Source organism: Corythoichthys intestinalis, unplaced genomic scaffold (genome assembly GCF_030265065.1).
Source record: "Corythoichthys intestinalis isolate RoL2023-P3 unplaced genomic scaffold, ASM3026506v1 HiC_scaffold_23, whole genome shotgun sequence".
NCBI lineage: Eukaryota > Metazoa > Chordata > Actinopteri > Syngnathiformes > Syngnathidae > Corythoichthys > Corythoichthys intestinalis.
The window spans coordinates 7,419,501-7,436,354 of NW_026651592.1; the positions used below are offsets into that span (position 1 = coordinate 7,419,501).

General features: G+C 39.5%; 1 protein-coding gene across 2 annotated transcripts in view; it reads right to left on the reverse strand.

Annotated features, from left to right (window-relative positions):
* Nucleotides 1–16,854, reverse strand: part of LOC130911162 (roundabout homolog 1-like) — a 554,903-nt gene that overhangs the window by 133,114 nt on the left and 404,935 nt on the right. For both annotated transcript variants that reach the window (XM_057828938.1, XM_057828939.1), the window contains one exon: nt 1,867–2,024. In XM_057828938.1, coding sequence (XP_057684921.1) covers nt 1,867–2,024 — 158 coding nt within the window. The remainder of the gene's footprint in view (nt 1–1,866; nt 2,025–16,854) is intronic.

Sequence of the window (16,854 nt, forward strand, 5' to 3'; positions counted from 1 at the left end):
GACGTACGTTGTTTCAATGTAAATTAAACAACGCGGCTTGGCTCAGTGGTTCGACACTCTTCCTCAGACTCCTGTGCTAGCTCACCACACGGTCAACATTTATACGAAACGGCTCGCCATATACGTTGTCTTCAAGACAACATCGCCGTGTGCCGGCATGTTGCAACGCAAAGGTTAGAAAAATGTACCGGTAAATAATAAACAAATAGTCCCAAAAAACATTTTAATTTTATTAGATGTGAAAAATATCATGAAAACAATTATTTATCACATGAAACTTGATTATTATATCACTGTCGTTCGGATTGGGTAATATTGTGCTGGTCCATGCTTACAATGGAACATGAATCAAGATGAATTTTTTCTGTCTCCGTCCCTCCCTGTACCCGTGAATAACACGCAGCCATGATTTTACGAGTAAATTTTGGGAAAAAAAGTGTGCGTTATATTCGGGAAATTACGGTAAGCTGCACACAGACTACTTTTCATTGTGTCAAAATGTCATTTTGTCAGTGTTGTCCCATGAAAAGATATACTTAAATATCCGTATGTGACGGCCCCTGGCCGTTTAATGGTTAATTTTCTGAGATTCTTCCAATCAGCTGATCGTCGCCTCCACCAGCTGGCTGCTTCCCCTCCCACTGTGACGACAGCTGATCGACGCAGGACGGACCGACGACGTCGCCACCGCTGATTGGCCAAGAAAAAGGGGCCAAGCTTCATAAACCTGCCGCTGTCAACGCTCTATGAAGTCGCATTTGACAGCATTCTGCCGCGGTCCTCCTCGCCAGCTATTTGCTCGCCATTCACTCTCGTTTGCATTTGATCGCTACTTTGATACACTCCCACTTTTTTTCGGTGAGGTCTTTTGTGTTTATTCGTTATTGGATCGTTTTTGTTCACCACTGTAAATAAGAGCACTGAAGCAAGTAAGGGTAAGTCGCCATTTCTGTTCAACCCGTTTTCTCCTGTTTTGTATAGAGTAGGAAGTTAGGTTTGAAGCTGTCTTTTTTTTGTTCCTTTTAGGGTTTAGTTAGCGGGTGGGGTTTATGTGTAGTTCCTTTTGTTTGTTGTTTTGGCCTGGGCTTACCCTGAAGTCACGCTTCGCCGGCATTCTGTACATATTCATTGTGAGTTAATATTGTGTAAATAAATTTGTGTCCACTCGTACATTTGTGTGGCTTGTTTTATGTTACGCCCTTCGCGAGCCCCCCTTGGGATGTAACACCGTATCACTTTTGTGATACACTGTAAAAGCTTTTTGTAAATTACATTGTGTAAGCACTCTGGAAAGTGCACCATAGCCTAAAAAAGATTTCTGAAGGGAGAATTGTCTCGTGCTTGGACACCTCACGCCCTCCAGACTACTATATAAATGGAATGTTTTACACCAGCACCACTTTGAAAGACCGCATAATCAAAAATTATACTTTGTCACAGTAGCCAAGACATTAGCAGGCAGCCAAGCAATAAAAACAAGACCCGGCTCCATAATTTCTGTCCTCGGTAGCTGCTGGGACTTCTTTTTCTGGAGCGTTGCTTTCTGAAACAGAGTTCTTTGACACTGTCCACCGATACCCGCATGCTAATTGATAGTACTGCTGAGTCCAACTTCTCAGAGAGAAGTATTTTCAGGGTGTTTTCATCACGAGGACTGAAGCCAATCAATGCACTGCCGCTGACTAATGAGGCAAGGAGGTTTGTACGCCCCGGTCATTAAGGTTTTTTAAACAGCATGCTTTAGATTGGCTCAACATAATGAGCTAATCAATGTCTCAACAAACAATTCAAGTTGCAATAATGACTTCACTCGCATCGCCGGCGCCATTCTGGATAAATGCATCGACATATCGGTCCTCTACTCACTGTGATTCTTTCATCTCGGTCATCAATGTTTAGGCCGTCTTTTTTCCAGGATATGGTGGGTTCTGGATGTCCACGGGGCGGTTGACACTCCAGGACGGCTGGCTCTCCGGCTGCTACGATCACGTCGGCTGGATTCTGTCTGAAGTCATCACGCAGAACTGTAGGGGAAAAAAATCACCAGTTAGATGCTATTACAGCTTCATAACCAGTCATGAAACAACAATGAAACAGCTGTCAAACAAATTTTGGAAGCATATCACTCTAGAGGTGAAGGGAGCTTCACCAGGACACCATTCAGGTTGTCCTGAAACTCCCCCAAAACTATCCGGGTGTTCAGTGGTACGCCACAACACGCTTATGAATTCCCCATCGACATGGCAACCAAATGGTTTGATCTATATGTGTCTTCTACCTACAATATATGTGTTTAAAATCGACTAATAAAACTTTCCCAGAGGGAGGGCAGGCGTAAGAGATGCAGTGGAAAAGCAACAATGCTGCGCCTCTAGCTAGATTTTCCAGCTTAGCAGTGCAAAAAAACATATGAAGAGTGCTAATAAATTTCAGGCCACACATGCAGTACACGAATATAGTGTATATGCACGCACAGGATAAATAATACAGATTATTTGTAGCTGTTCGGGGAGGTTAAGAGTGAGCTTTGGCTGGGTTATCTCACACTGCTCAGCTCGTTCCCAAATGCCAGATGAAAGTCAGACTCGCTCCGGGAAACCTCTCACCTAAAGAGAGAGCCAGCACATTCCTGAGTCCTGACTTGAGTTAAGTGAGCCAAAACGTTCTTTAAGTCATGTAATGTGGAGCTCCTTTCACATGGGATTACCAGAGTCGGCAAAATAACTCGCACAGTGTACTGTATTTTTCGGACTATAAGTCGCAGTTTTTTTCATAGTTTGGCTGGGGGTGTGACTTATACTCAGGAGCAACTTATGTGTGAAATTATTAACACATTATGATATAATTTCACATGTTATTTTGGTGTTTTGGAGAGACACTGATGGTTTGGTAAACTTGTTAGCATGTTCTTTATGCTATAGTTATCTGACTAACTCTTAGTAGCTATGGCCACGTTTGCATTCTGCCTTTGGCAATGTGTGTTCAATTGTATTAGTGACTTTTTTACATTAAAATGCATGCTTTTAGTTTGTGGCGCTTTCACGCCCGATTGGGGGCGCACTTGCGCTTGTTTACGTGAAGAAGAGCGCTCACATACCAGAAAAAGACTGAAAGCTACGTAGCTCTGACTGAGTGGGCAAGTTAGCGAGAGAAAAAACACGGCTGCGAACCTACGTTCATTGTTTATGCTTGTAAAATATCTCTACAGAGGCAATGCTTGTGTGTATCATCTTTTCTGTTGTTGTTGTGTGTTTTCCACCCGCGATCGGACACTTAGAGCCAGTTGTGTGGTAGTTTGAACGATGTGCTAATGCTAGCAAACACATGCTAACCGTTTGTGTCATGTCATTGCTGTAAAAGCACCTAATTATTATTTATTTATGTCGATGTGAACCTGTTTGGTATTGAGGACGAAAGTCAGCAAATTATACGGACGTCAAGCATCGTCATTTGGGAGTTTAGCCCGCTGAATAGCCAGGACCGAGCCGTAGCGTCCTGGTGAGGACAGTATATTCACATTTCGTTGTTCATGCACTGTACACTGTACACTTATTCACCATGTTGTTCTCTATTGTATTTTTATATTAAATTGCCTTTCAAGATGACATGTCTATTCTATGTGTTGGATTTTATCAAGTAAATTTCCCCTAGAAAAATGCGACTTATACTCTGGTGCGACTTGTATATGTTTTTTTTCTCTTCGTTGGGCATTTTATGGCTGGTGCGACTTATACTCAGGTGCGACTTGTAGTCCGAAAATACGGTACTTATTAATGGTGGAAATCACCAGTTGAATAACAATAAAATATTTATTCTTTGGAAAACCGTATGCCATTTTTCAATACCTGTATTACCTTGTTTCAATTCAAAGGCATTCGGTTGATTTAATATGGTATTATGAACACATTTAACACAAGTGTCTACATGTGACCTAAAGAAAGAAAAAAATACAGAGCACTTTTGACATTTTTGACAATTTTATTGCTGAAACATTTCATTAATTTGAAAAAAAAAAAAAAAGCATTAATTTGACCAAAATTAATATCTAACGCAAGGGTCACCAACAGTAGTGTTACCAGGATGCCAGGTGTGGGTGGGTATTGGTCTTACCTGGGACAGCAAAAAAAAAAAAAAAAAAAAAAAAAAAAAAACCCAAAAAGCTTTAATGCTCAAGTAGGTCGAAATCCAGCGTAGGGCTACTGCACCTTAAAACATGTTTTGTTTTCTCCTTGAGGTTACTGTTGTTGTGATTTGGTCTGAACAAATACAAGTTGATTTGATTTGACTGATTTAACTATGGAGCTTCGGGCCCAGGCTTCAACTGGGACCGTACTGGGATTATTTGAATTAAAAAAAATATATTAGAAGCTAAAAAACACATCTTAACCAGGGGTGCCAATAATTATGGAGGGCACTGTATGTTGAATCCACCACTAGTTTTTTTTTTGAAACCTCCAGGTGTTCAAGAACTTAGGTTATACATTTAAAAATTATATATTTATTATCGGCAGTGTTGGGAGTAACGCCGTTATATATAACGCCGTTACGTAACGGCGTTATTTTTTCAGTAACGGGGTAATCTAACGAATTACTTTTTCCACCGTTACAACGCCGTTACCGTTACTGACGGTCAAAAGCGGTGCGTTAATTACACTGAATAAATTGAAGAAACAAACAGCCGTGTCGAGTCGAGACTCTGCCCTGTTGATTTGTCATCCAAGACTTGGGGTGCGTTCAGGTTCGAGAATAGCGCACGTACTTCTGACTCCAAGCTGTTTGTCCCTGCTCATTCAATTAGACAATGCTTTCCAAAGTTTGGTAACGTTTCTGTGTTTGCTACACCTGATGCTAGCCTCGTTCCCATCTCCCACTGTCAGCCAGCAATAATTCTGCTTCCATCTTGAGGACGGCAGACGCTTTGAAGGTGACTTGAATTGTCGGGAAAACGGGCCTACCTGAATGCAGCCCCTCGAGAGATGCGATGGAACTTGGAAGTGATTGTGATTGGCTGAGGGTTAGAGTCATGTGTCGTGGTAAGCCAATCAGAGCCGCTGATTTCACAAGCAAACCGGAACAGCGCGTGCAGCAAACACACGCAAAACAGATGCACAGGGTCGGGATGGCATAGCATTCAGAAGAAAAAATGTCCTTTAAGAGGTGGAGATATAGACACTATTTCAAGTTTGTCGAAATTAAAGGAAAGAACCTGCATGTAATGTGTAATTTATGTCCCGGGGCAAAGCTTTTGTCGACATCTGTGGTAAGCAATTCAAATCTGCTGAAGCACCTAACAAGTTAACTACCTGTCTGTTCTTCTCTATTCCACTGACTCGAATACTGCTCAGAAAATTTCAAATTCTTTGACATACAACAAGTTCTTTTTAAAGTAACGGAAATAGTTACTTTCCCTGGTAACTAGTTACTTTTACTATAGAGTAATTCAGTTACTAACTCAGTTACTTTTTGGAAGTAGTGAGTAATGTACTAATTACTTTTTTAAAGTAACGTGCCCAACACCGATTATCGGTTTTCAATATCAGTATCGGCTTTGAGGAGCAGGAATTTTTCGATATCAGTATCAAAAAATGGATATCGTGCACCCCTAACAGAAAGGCAAAAGACTGATAAAACTCCCGCTTGACGTATGAGTGGAGGAAGTCTTCGGACAAAAACAGCAATAAGAACAGCAAAAACACCAAACCATTTTCAAACCTAAACATTTACTTGAAACCCTAAACGGGATTTTTCCCTTGGCTCCTGTTATAAAAACATAGCTGGCGACATTAAAACCGACTCCTCTCCTCACTGTGTCTCTCCAAGCTCACCATCTACATCTAACTACGCAAGCCAACTCAGGAAGGATATGAAAGAAAGGGAAGAGGCCTGAGGGAAAACTGGCATGGTCCCATGTTTACACCAACACTGCTGCTGTGAACCCCTGCACACAGCGCCCCCACCACTCCCCCTCCAAACTAACACCTCTTTGCTGTAAACACAGCTGAGTGCGCCCCTGAATATGTGAGACCAGGACACGCTACAGACATATGCCAAAAAGTGACCCCAAAGCGAGACATTCATTCAAGCTTTCAGCATGTTGAAATGCTCTGAGAAAAAAAGTTGGTCATAATGACAAACTGGGGGTTCGTGCACGGTCGTGTGCATTGGGGATAATGATTCTATGCGAGAATTCTGTCTCTTGGTGTAAGCCTGCAGCTGTCTTCTCGTGGATAGTATTTCCTGCACTATTAACAGGGAGACCAGTCTCAGTGCGTATGTGAGGTTGTGTAAATGAGTGGGAGTCAAAGAGCAGAGTGTGAAAATGTTGTTTTCAGAGGGGCAGATTTGTTCAAATATGGTGACGAAAGGCGCGAAGTCCACTCCGACTCAATGTCCCACGCCTCACCCTGGACATGGGCGAAGCTCTGCCGGAGATCTGAGTTGAAGTTTCTTCTGATGGGACTCTGCCAGGCGTTCCCAGCAGACCCTTAGAAAACGAGCCGGGGGGGCAATAAGTATGCCCACTAGAGCTGAAACGAATACTCGAGCAACTCGACTAACTCCAGTTTAAAAACGGATCCGAGTTATTTTATTCGCCTCGAGGAATCGTTTAGTTTTCCCAGCTCTAAGCAACAATCATGTTTTGCCCAGACTACTTTTAATGCGGGACAACGCGCTGACGTCACGTGCGGAGAGGAAGAAGCAAAAAAAAAAAAAAAAAAAAAAACAACAACAACAACAAAAAAAACCAAATACCTGACTGCAGCCGACAGCCGCTACAAACTATGGCGACGTTGCTAAAAACTACGCCCGCATGATGCTACGGTGGTAGCAGGTGGCGTCTGATGCGTCTCATAGATATCACATGTCTATAGAACTAGATGCGAAATGTCAGTGGCGTTAGTAAACAGCCGCCATCATAAAGCAGTAGGCTTCTCAGCGTTAATAAATAAGATTAACGTTACTGTCCCTTGCTCATGTAACGTTCGCCCTGCGGAGGGCTAGGTTTCTATTAATTATGACTACTGTCGATGCATGGCTAACGTGTCTTACATACATACAGGCTTTATTTAATCTGTAAAAACATAGCGCTGTAGAGTGATGAGCAGTGTTGGGCACGTTAGTTTAAAAAAGTAATTAGTTATAGTTACTCACTACTTCTTCCAAAAAGTAACTGAGTTAGTAACTGAATTACTCTATAGTAAAAGTAACTAGTTGCCAGGGAAAGTAACTATTTCCGTTACTTTAAAAAGAACTTGTTGTATGTCAAAGAATTTGAAATTTTCTGAGCAGTATTCGAGTCAGTGGACTAGAGAAGGACAGACAGGTAGTTGTGTTATAGAACCTTGTAATATTTATTGCACCTCACCGGCAACAGATTTATCCTACTCTTGAAATGCAACAAAAATAAACAGATTTGAATTGCTTACCACAGATGTCGAAAAAAAGCTTTGCCCCAGGATATAAATTACACTTTACATGCATGTTCTTTCCTTTAATTTAGACCAACTTGAAATAGTGTTTATATCTCCACCTCGTAAAGGACACATTTTCCTCTGAATGCTCTGCCATCATATCCCTCTGCATCTGTTTTACGTGTGTGTGTTTGCCGCACGCGCTGTTCCGGTTTGTGTGTTAAAACACCGTCTCTGAAGTACGTGCGCTATTATGCTCGAGCGTTTACGTCACAGAATGGGGGATCCCGTGAGAATTGACAACAACGCAGCCATATTGGAAGCAGGTCTGGCTCGCTGGACATTAAACTTTAACTTGCCAGTTCAATAAAGAGACAAACTCGTTACCAAGGCGAAGAACAGGTATATGATCAAACTCAAGGATGAGAACAATGTTGACCTTTACGAGCAAGCCGAGGACAAATGGAGTAAAGAGGTCGACGGGCTTCCACAATTACGCAAAATGGACATTCTGCTGCATTTATTGTTTGGTGTGTGTTACTAAACTCATCAGCGATTCCGAAATTACAAATCGCTACAAACCTACAAACAGTTTTGCTACGGATGGGTGCAGGACCTGCACATCATGACCGTATCAAACGGCAACTCCATCATTCTTGCAAAGGTAGGCTATGTGTGTTTACTATTTTCATTGCCATGAACCTGAACGCACCCCAGGTCTTGGATGACAAATGAACAAAGCAGAGTAGACTGGCTACATCTGGTAGTTTCTTCAATTTATTCAAAGTAAGTAACGCACCGCTTTTGACCGTCAGTAATGGTAACGGCGCTGTAACGGCGGAAAGAATAATTAGTTTGATTACCCCGTTACTGAAAAAATAACGCCGTTATGTAACGGCGTTATTTATAATGGCGTTATTCCCAACACTGGTGATGAGAGCGTAAAATAACATAATTAAAGCTAACTTTCAATTTTAAACTAGACTGGAATCCTAAACTTGGAACCATAAGATCTAGGCCAGTGTTTTTCAACCAGTGTGTCGTAGTGTGCCGTGAGAGATAAATCTGAAAAGTCCTACATTGTGGTAGAGACATTAATACTACTTGCCTGAAAAGCTATTGTAAGTGAGATGATCGGCCCAGGATGCAGTTAAAGACATTGCTAAAGTCGACCTGTCGGGTAATTCTAAAAATTTCATGCCTAACTGTTGTAAAAAAAAAAAAAAAAAAAAAAAAAAAAACAGAGAAAGACTGTTGAAGCTGTTGAAGGACATTCCTGCCAGGATATTGGCTTTGTGTTCATATAAACAGGCTCAAGTTTGACACTGAGTAAGTATAAATACTGACAATTTTTTTTATAACTAAATTAGGGCTGTCAAAATTATCGCGTTAACACGCGGTAATTAATTTTTTTAATTAATCACGTTAAAATATTTGACGCAATTAACGCACATGTCCCGCTCAGACAGTATTCTGCCTTTTGGTCAGTTTTACAGCAAGGTTTTTTGTGCTGTCTAACAGCGAACTCTTGTGGTCGCTTTGCGACATGGTTTATTGCTTTCTTCCCAGTTCAATATGGCTGCACGACGTCTCGGGCTGACGCCTACGTTGTAATGTTGTGCTTATATGATCCTTGGACAAGATTTGTCCGTAAGTATGGTTGTTGTAAAGAATGTACATATTATGTTAGTAAGCGAAATGTTCTATTTTTTGTATGAGACGCTTTTTGTTTGTGTTTAGTGAACCTGTATAGCGTGCTAAGCTAACGTTGTTGCTAATGCAATGCTTGTGTACTTTTTTTTTTGTAGTTTCACTGCGGTCTAAAGAGGACAATGGTTTGAGGCCATTTTATTAATAAATCAGATGAAAAAGGAAGAAGTCTAATTATTAAGGCGTCGTTCACTAGCTGTCTAGCTTTGGAAAAAGTAGACGCTTCGGAGTAAGGACAGCATAGACAGATTTAAATGACAGTAGAGTGAAATGCCCACTACAGTCCTTATGTACCGTATGTTGAATGTATATATCCATCTTGTGTCTTATCTTTCCATTCCAACAAATTATTTTACAGAATATATATATATAATTTACAGAAAAATATGGGATATTTTATAGATGGTTTGAATTGCGATTAATTGCGATTAATTATGATTAATAAATTTTTAAGCCGTAATTAACTCGATTAAAAATTTTAATCGTTTGACAGCCCTAAACTAAATATATTGCACAGAAAGTAATTTTGGAACATTTTCAGTATGTGGTGTACCGCGAGACTTTTCCACTGTTAAAACGTACCGTGATTCAGTAAAGGATGAAAAACACTGATCTAGGCCGTTACGTTACTTGTGTGAGTTTTTACTCTACTACAGTATTGCATCGTACGATCAATCACGGATGGAAGAAAATTAAAGCTGCTTTTGAAGCTAACGCAGTTAACTGATGTCATGACTGGCGTTGGAATCCTGCCTTGAAAGGTCAGCTAACGACGCTTTCAGGTTCATCACCCTTTTAACTATCTGTCTCAGCCACACACAAACAGGCCCACGCACACTTTGCTCCTGAAGGAAATTGAAAACAGATGTTTAAATGTCAAATTAAAATGAGATCCCTGAGCTGCCCCCCCTCCAAACATTAATGGAAAAAAAAAGATCTTAATGCCACACAAGGCAGGGTGAAAAGATCACATGAGCTTTGTTCTGAGGAAATGAAACACACTACAACAAACCTATGCAAGGATAGACACACAGGCAAACATACACACAAAACAGCCGCTCGGGTATTAAAGATGTATCAAAAGGCGCAGCGTGGGTCTGGCCCCTCGGCCTTTTCCTTGAAACGCGATGGACAAGGTTCACCCCGTGGGAGGGGAAAAGAAGCAGCGTGAACGACAAACAAATGAAAGTGGAAAAAAAAAAAAAACAGAAAAACATAAGTTTGCCATATTAATGGGTGAACACCAAGGAAATTATCCTTGGTTTTTTTGGTTTTTTTTTTTTTAAGTTTGAAAGTAAGCTTTTTTTGGGATTGGACCAATAGGTTCTGTTGGTTTCATTTTGGAATTCGTTTAGGTTTTTTGTGGAACAGACACAGAGTCAGGGAAATATTCAAGTATGTTTTGAACTGGTTTCGTTTTGCTTTCGAAGTTCTTTTGAAGTTGGCTGATGGGCTACTTATACGTTTAAAAAAAAAAATATATATATATATATATATATATATAATATAAAATATAATATAATAATAATAATATAAAAAAAAAAAAACCTTTTACATTTACCAATTTGTTTTTAAAAAGAAATGTTATAACTAGGGCTGTCAAACGATTAAAATTTTTAATCGAGTTAATTACAGCTTGAAAATGAATTAATCGTAATTAATCACAATTAATTGCAATTCAAACCATCTATAAAATATCCCATATTTTTCTGTAAATTATTGTTGGAATGGAAAGATGAGACATAAGATGGATATATACATTCAACATACGGTACATAAGTACTGTATTTATTTATTATAACAATACATCAACAAGATGGCATTAACATTATTAACATTCTGTTAAAGCGATCCATGGATAGAAAGACTTGTAGTTCTTAAAAGATAAATGTTAGTACAAGTTATAGAAATTATATATTAAAACCCCTCTTAATGTTTCCATTTTAATAAAATTTGTAAAAATTTCAATCAAAAAATAAACTAGTATCCCGCCATTGTTGATGTCAATAATTACTTACACAATGTTCATGGGTGCTGAAGCCTATGAAATCAGTCGCACCCAAGCGCCAGCAGAGGGCGGCAAAACTCCATAAAACACAATTAACATGTGGGCATTTCTCTGTACTGTCTTTTAAAACCTGTCTGAGCGGGACATGTGCGTTAATTGTGTCAAATATTTTAACGTGATTAATTAAAAAAATTAATTACCGGCCGTTAACGCGATAATTTTGACAGCCCTAGTTATAACATGTATGTAAAAGAAACCAAAAATGTTTCACAACACACTTCCAAAGAATCCCCCTAAAAATTCCAAAACTATAAGAAAAAAACAATCAAACAAACAAACAAAAAAATCTTTATTTACAGTGTCCATGAACTTTTCTTAATATCATTTTCAGAAAATTTTCAGGTTCAGCAACTCTGTGCTAAAGCTAAATGGCAAATAGAAGCCTAATGAAGGTAGTAGTTGGCAACATTTTCAGTAACATTCAATTTGCATTCCTGCAAATGAAAGTTTTGGGGATAACCTCATGACATCGTGGCTGGTGCAGGTGCAACATGCTACCCTCTAACCGCAATTTAAAAGACAAAAAATAGAAAATTAAGGTCTCATGGGCAGTTGTCTGCCATTGCTGACACATTTACAGCTGTCGGGGACGTGTTTTGGGGTCAATCAGGCACTTGAGTCTGCCATATGTGGTTTTGCACATGTGAACCCTCGCAGAATATTCGGGCATGTTTGGGGAAATTTTTTTAAATAATGCTTTTTTTCCACTTGCCCCAACACACACACACTCTTTTTATTTTAGTTGGTTTTCCACTGCTTTCATGTAAGGAATTGCTGCATTATTTATGTAGGAGGACTGTTTGTGTGATTTTAAAAATGTCTTAACATTAAAATAGTTTTTTTTCCCCCTTTTAACTGGTTGTATTAAACCTGCAACCTTAATAAAAACAAGCAACATCTGCTTTGTTCTTCTTCAGGAATGAAGTTGGTCCATAGACTTCATAATGACATTGACGGGTCAGATTCGACCTTCACTGCGCCCAGCATCAAGTAGGGGGCCATCTCACAATCCGCTTCAGTTATTCGCAGTTGTTCGCAGCGACACATGCAGCGATCCAACGCCGGATTTATGTTGAAAAAGCATGAAAGCCGTACCGCATACAAATAGGAAGGATTGTCTCAGAAGTGATTTGTTCGAAGATTCAAGGTAATTACTATTTTTATATTTATAGTTTTTTCACAAGAATTTTCAATGTAAAAAGCTCTTTGTTGTAAGGCTGCCGCCACATTGTCTAACAGACTAAGATCATTCTTCGACATATTTACATAAAATAAATGCTAACTGCACCTTTTTTTTTTTTGCTTTAAACCAAGAATCAAGACTGTTTTGTGTCCATATTTATTAAGAATTCAGGGATTTAAGCATTTATTCAAAAGAATTTTCACCAGAAAAGTTCTATTTACATGAGGCGGCCGCCACATTGACTGACAAACTAGCATTGTACCTCGACATATTTACGTAAAATAAATGCTAACTGCACGTTTTTTTTTTTTTGCTTTTAACCAAGAATCAAGGCTGTTTTACGTCTATATCTATAAAGAATTCAGTATCATTATGAAGTCTATGGCTGGTCTTTTGGAATGAGCAGAGAGAGAATAGTAATATGATTGCCAACTAGAGCTGTTACCGAATTTACCGTTACCGAAGTGGTTCACGATGACCGACATAATTTTGACCATGTCGGTAAATTCGTTTTGTTAATGAAACGAAAAAAAAAAAAGTCTTTTCGCCAGCTTTGACTATGTGTTGTTCGGCTCTGCTCATTCCCCTGTAAGAGACTTCATCCTGTGTGCTTACGTGTGAAATCACGTGGGTATCAGGAAAAACAAACAGAAGCATGTTGCTGTAAACCGGTGTGCTAATGCTACAAGTGAAAGTGATGGGGATGGATAAAAGAGAAATGGCCACCGGTAGCCAGGCTAAAGGCATTTCGAGTATAGCATTAGTTGACGCTCATTGTGTGGTGTTGGTGCCAAGAAATAACTTGACGTCGGTTGTATTTTGGGTTGAAGGACGACGAATCATGGAACCCTGAATCAGTTCGATGGTCCGTTTTATAAACAACAAGTGGGAGCTGCGAACCCCGCGTGCTGGATGACCACATGGGTGTAATGACTGCTCAGGCCCTGAAAAAAATGCTCTCTATGTGTGGGACATGAAGTCGCTGACAGCGCCGCTAACTTCGTCGAAGCGTCTGAACTTTAACTTAATGAGTGGATTGAGCACAGAGGGCATCTAGCAATCAGTATGTCCCGTTATTTTGGTATTTCTGTTCGGCATAAAATATAATCCAACAGTGTAGCCTATAATATGACCGTTTAATGGCCACAGCTATTTTTCTGTATGTGCTTGCTTTATTCTGTGTCATTACTGCCATCATAAAATCTTAAATGTTTCATTGGCATAAGAGTTAAACCAGTATAGCTTATGTATTTCAGTAAATGCTCTGGGCAAATTACTTGAAACCCTGAAGTAAACACTTGTGTTGAGTACCGGTAATCATGTCACAGCAGCCATGAACAATAAGTTGTCTGATACTCGGTCCTCTGTTTGAAGTGCACTATTCAAGCCCCTTTTTCTGTGAGTCATTTGTGTTACAATGACATTTTTTCCCAGTGGCCATAGCAATATTTTCAATGTTGTACATTGTTAAAGTCATACAAGTCGTTTTAAATGTTCATACTTGAATGCTTATTGTTTACAAGATATTTTTACATAATTAATGTTTCCACTGATTGTACTATTGTTAAATATGTTAAATTGAAAGCTGGCAAACGAATCAACGAGAAACTTGATTTGTATTTCATGCATTGATTCAGATTTTCAAAATATATAACAGTCCACTTGCGCGAATTTATCGTCATTTATCGTTATCGAGGTAAATTCGCCTAGCTTGATGGCCAACTCATATCATATTGTTTTTCCAGAAAAAAAAAAAAAAACAAACAAACAAACAAAAATCAGGTTGTAATGGATATTTTCCTCAATCTTTCAAAATTGTTTTTATCAGGTTGTTGTTGTTGACCAAACGCACGCTGCACCATATCAAGTGATTACACTCTATAGCTGGCACGAATAGCCGTAGCAGATGGCTTTGCATGCTGATAAGCTAATGGCTAAAGCGCGCACAGAGGGGCGCCACTAAGCGGCCCATATTTGTTTAAACTGCCGTAAGTCTTCTGCTTGGCTGGTGAGTGAGTGCGTGAGTGAGCAAGTGACTTGGCAGCCTGTAGATCAATATACAGCACCCGTTTGATCGAAGTGTCAGATGAGGAGTGAAAATAAAGAACGTTTCAAATGCAGTCGGGAATGTGGACGCAAGGAAAATATGAATTCCATTGAAATGTGATTGAGGAACCATCTGCCATGCATGCGATGAGATTGACATATGGTGGAAATACACTTTTCACATTTTACTACACCCACTCTATCATGGACTGGTCAGGGAAAAACACTGAAGGATGTCAATTTTCAGAATAACCCCCAAGTATTTTTTCTTGAATTCAGTTTTCAGCTCTTGAATTTAAATTTCATTGTACTTTAATTAATTTGTAATATTTAGGGCCCTAGCACCAATTGTGCGAGAGCCCTGTTGTAATGCAAAGGATTATTATTCTTTTATAGGGCAAATGAAAATGGCCAATTTGGAGGCCTGAACATGTTTGAAAACTTACTAAAAATTGTACATTAATGTGGTTTCGCGTTAATTTAGATAATTTTGTAACATTGCGACGAAAATTGTAACAAAATGGCTCAGTGGCGCCCCCTTGAATTTTTCAAAAGGCCTCTCCTGTTAGGTGTTTTTCAACAAAAAGCGATGAAATTTGGGGAGTTGATACCTTTTGCAAAAATACTCCAAAAAGTCTCTTGCACCCATATTCCAAACCCAACAGGAAATCGGGTATTTTGGATTGAAAGTGAAATTTTTATCGATTTACAGGGTGCACATTTGAGACCTTGGGGCCTAAGGAGTTAGTTGAATTATCCTCAAAATCGGTGATACTGTTCATGAGACGTGCGATCTTAAGTTATCAAAATTGTGATTTTTCATTCACGGGCCTGACCTGGGCAGGGTGTCAGAGTCAGAGAGTTTTTTTTTGGGGGGGGGGGGGGGGGGGGGGCAACACACCAAATTCAGTAAATAACTAATAACTCCCTGATCCGAGGTTCAATCTTTTTCATATTTGGCATATGTGTGAGGTATCTCAGCCTCAACACAACTGCATTGAAATATTACCCCTTATGCCTTGTTCCCTTCAGGGAACAGCCCTTCTTTACTAGACAGGCTCCTCCTCCAAAGGAAAAAAAACAGTTAACCTCAAACCTGCATCAGGGGAGCCGTAAGACATGTGTTCAGGTGCCTGGTGTAAAATATTGAGGTTTCATGAAAGCAGAGGGTCCAAACAGGAAAGTAAAAAAAGCCATCACCATTTTGTCTCGCCACAAATTTTGAACAGTCATAACTTGGGTGACATACAACATATCTGCGCCAAACTTCCCGTGCTTGGTGAGAGTCGTACCCTGAAGGGTCCTGTAGGGGTCATTTTCATTAACGCTACAGCACTAACTAGTGGCAACTGGAAGTCACTCATTTTTCTTATACATGTCCAGTTCTTTTCAGGTTGGTCAGTGTAGTTTAAAGCCCTTTTGTGAGACAAAATTTTAAGGCACATGTCCGCACGTCCCTGTCTGTTGCCTTGACAAAATTCGCCATTAAAAGAAAGTATATTTTTTCAGAGACTTAGGCAGCTCATAGAGCCACGGAATTTGGCACACTTAGTGAAATTGGCCAAATTAGAAGATATATTTTGGGTTTGAATAAGGGTGTGGCTGCACAGCTCAGTAGCGCCTCCTTTTTTGTAGTACCTTCTTCAATGTTTTTTTTGTGTAAATGTATTCAGTCCCAAAAAAGAGGCGAGTTTCGAGCATGTTAGGTTCTCGATGTGTCACCACCCAGACCTGCATGCCGTCCGAATTTGCGAGACGTCCGAGTTGCGCCAAACTGCGAGGGCCTTTTTTAGTCCTGCTTGCAGGCCTAGATTAGTGTTGTTTTCCAGAAATTCTTTTTATTAGTTTCAATATTGATTTTTAAGAATTATAACTATTGTTTGGTTTAAATTTGTTTTATAGCTTTCCTTTTTATTCTTTGTCTATATGTTTTTATATGGGAAAAAAATGCTTATTTGACAAAGATAAAATTGCAAATATTTATGATGTAAAATGTTTTTTTCACCTTGTTTTTGTTATTAATTAGAAACAAAAAGGGAAATTTCGAAAAATGTTATTTAATTGGTACCATTGTTATTTTATTTATGATTCATCAACTTTAGGGTGTTATTGAAGAGTGTTATAACCAGAGACAACAACCACCTCTAAGCCTCACACCGTATAATATAAATGGATAATTGGTTGGATAGTATATAAAACCCTCTTAACCACCTACAGAATACAGTGGGGTAAATAAGTATTTAGTCAACCACTAATTGTGCAAGTTCTCCCAATTGAAAATATTACAGAGGCCTGCAATTGTCAACATGGGTAAACTAGGTCCCCCCGTGTGGTTCTGGGATTTTTGCTCACCGTTCTTTAATTTTGACGCAACGGGGTGAGGAGGGAGTTGAAAGTCCGTGTTGCCCAACGACAGCCCCAAAACATCACTGCTC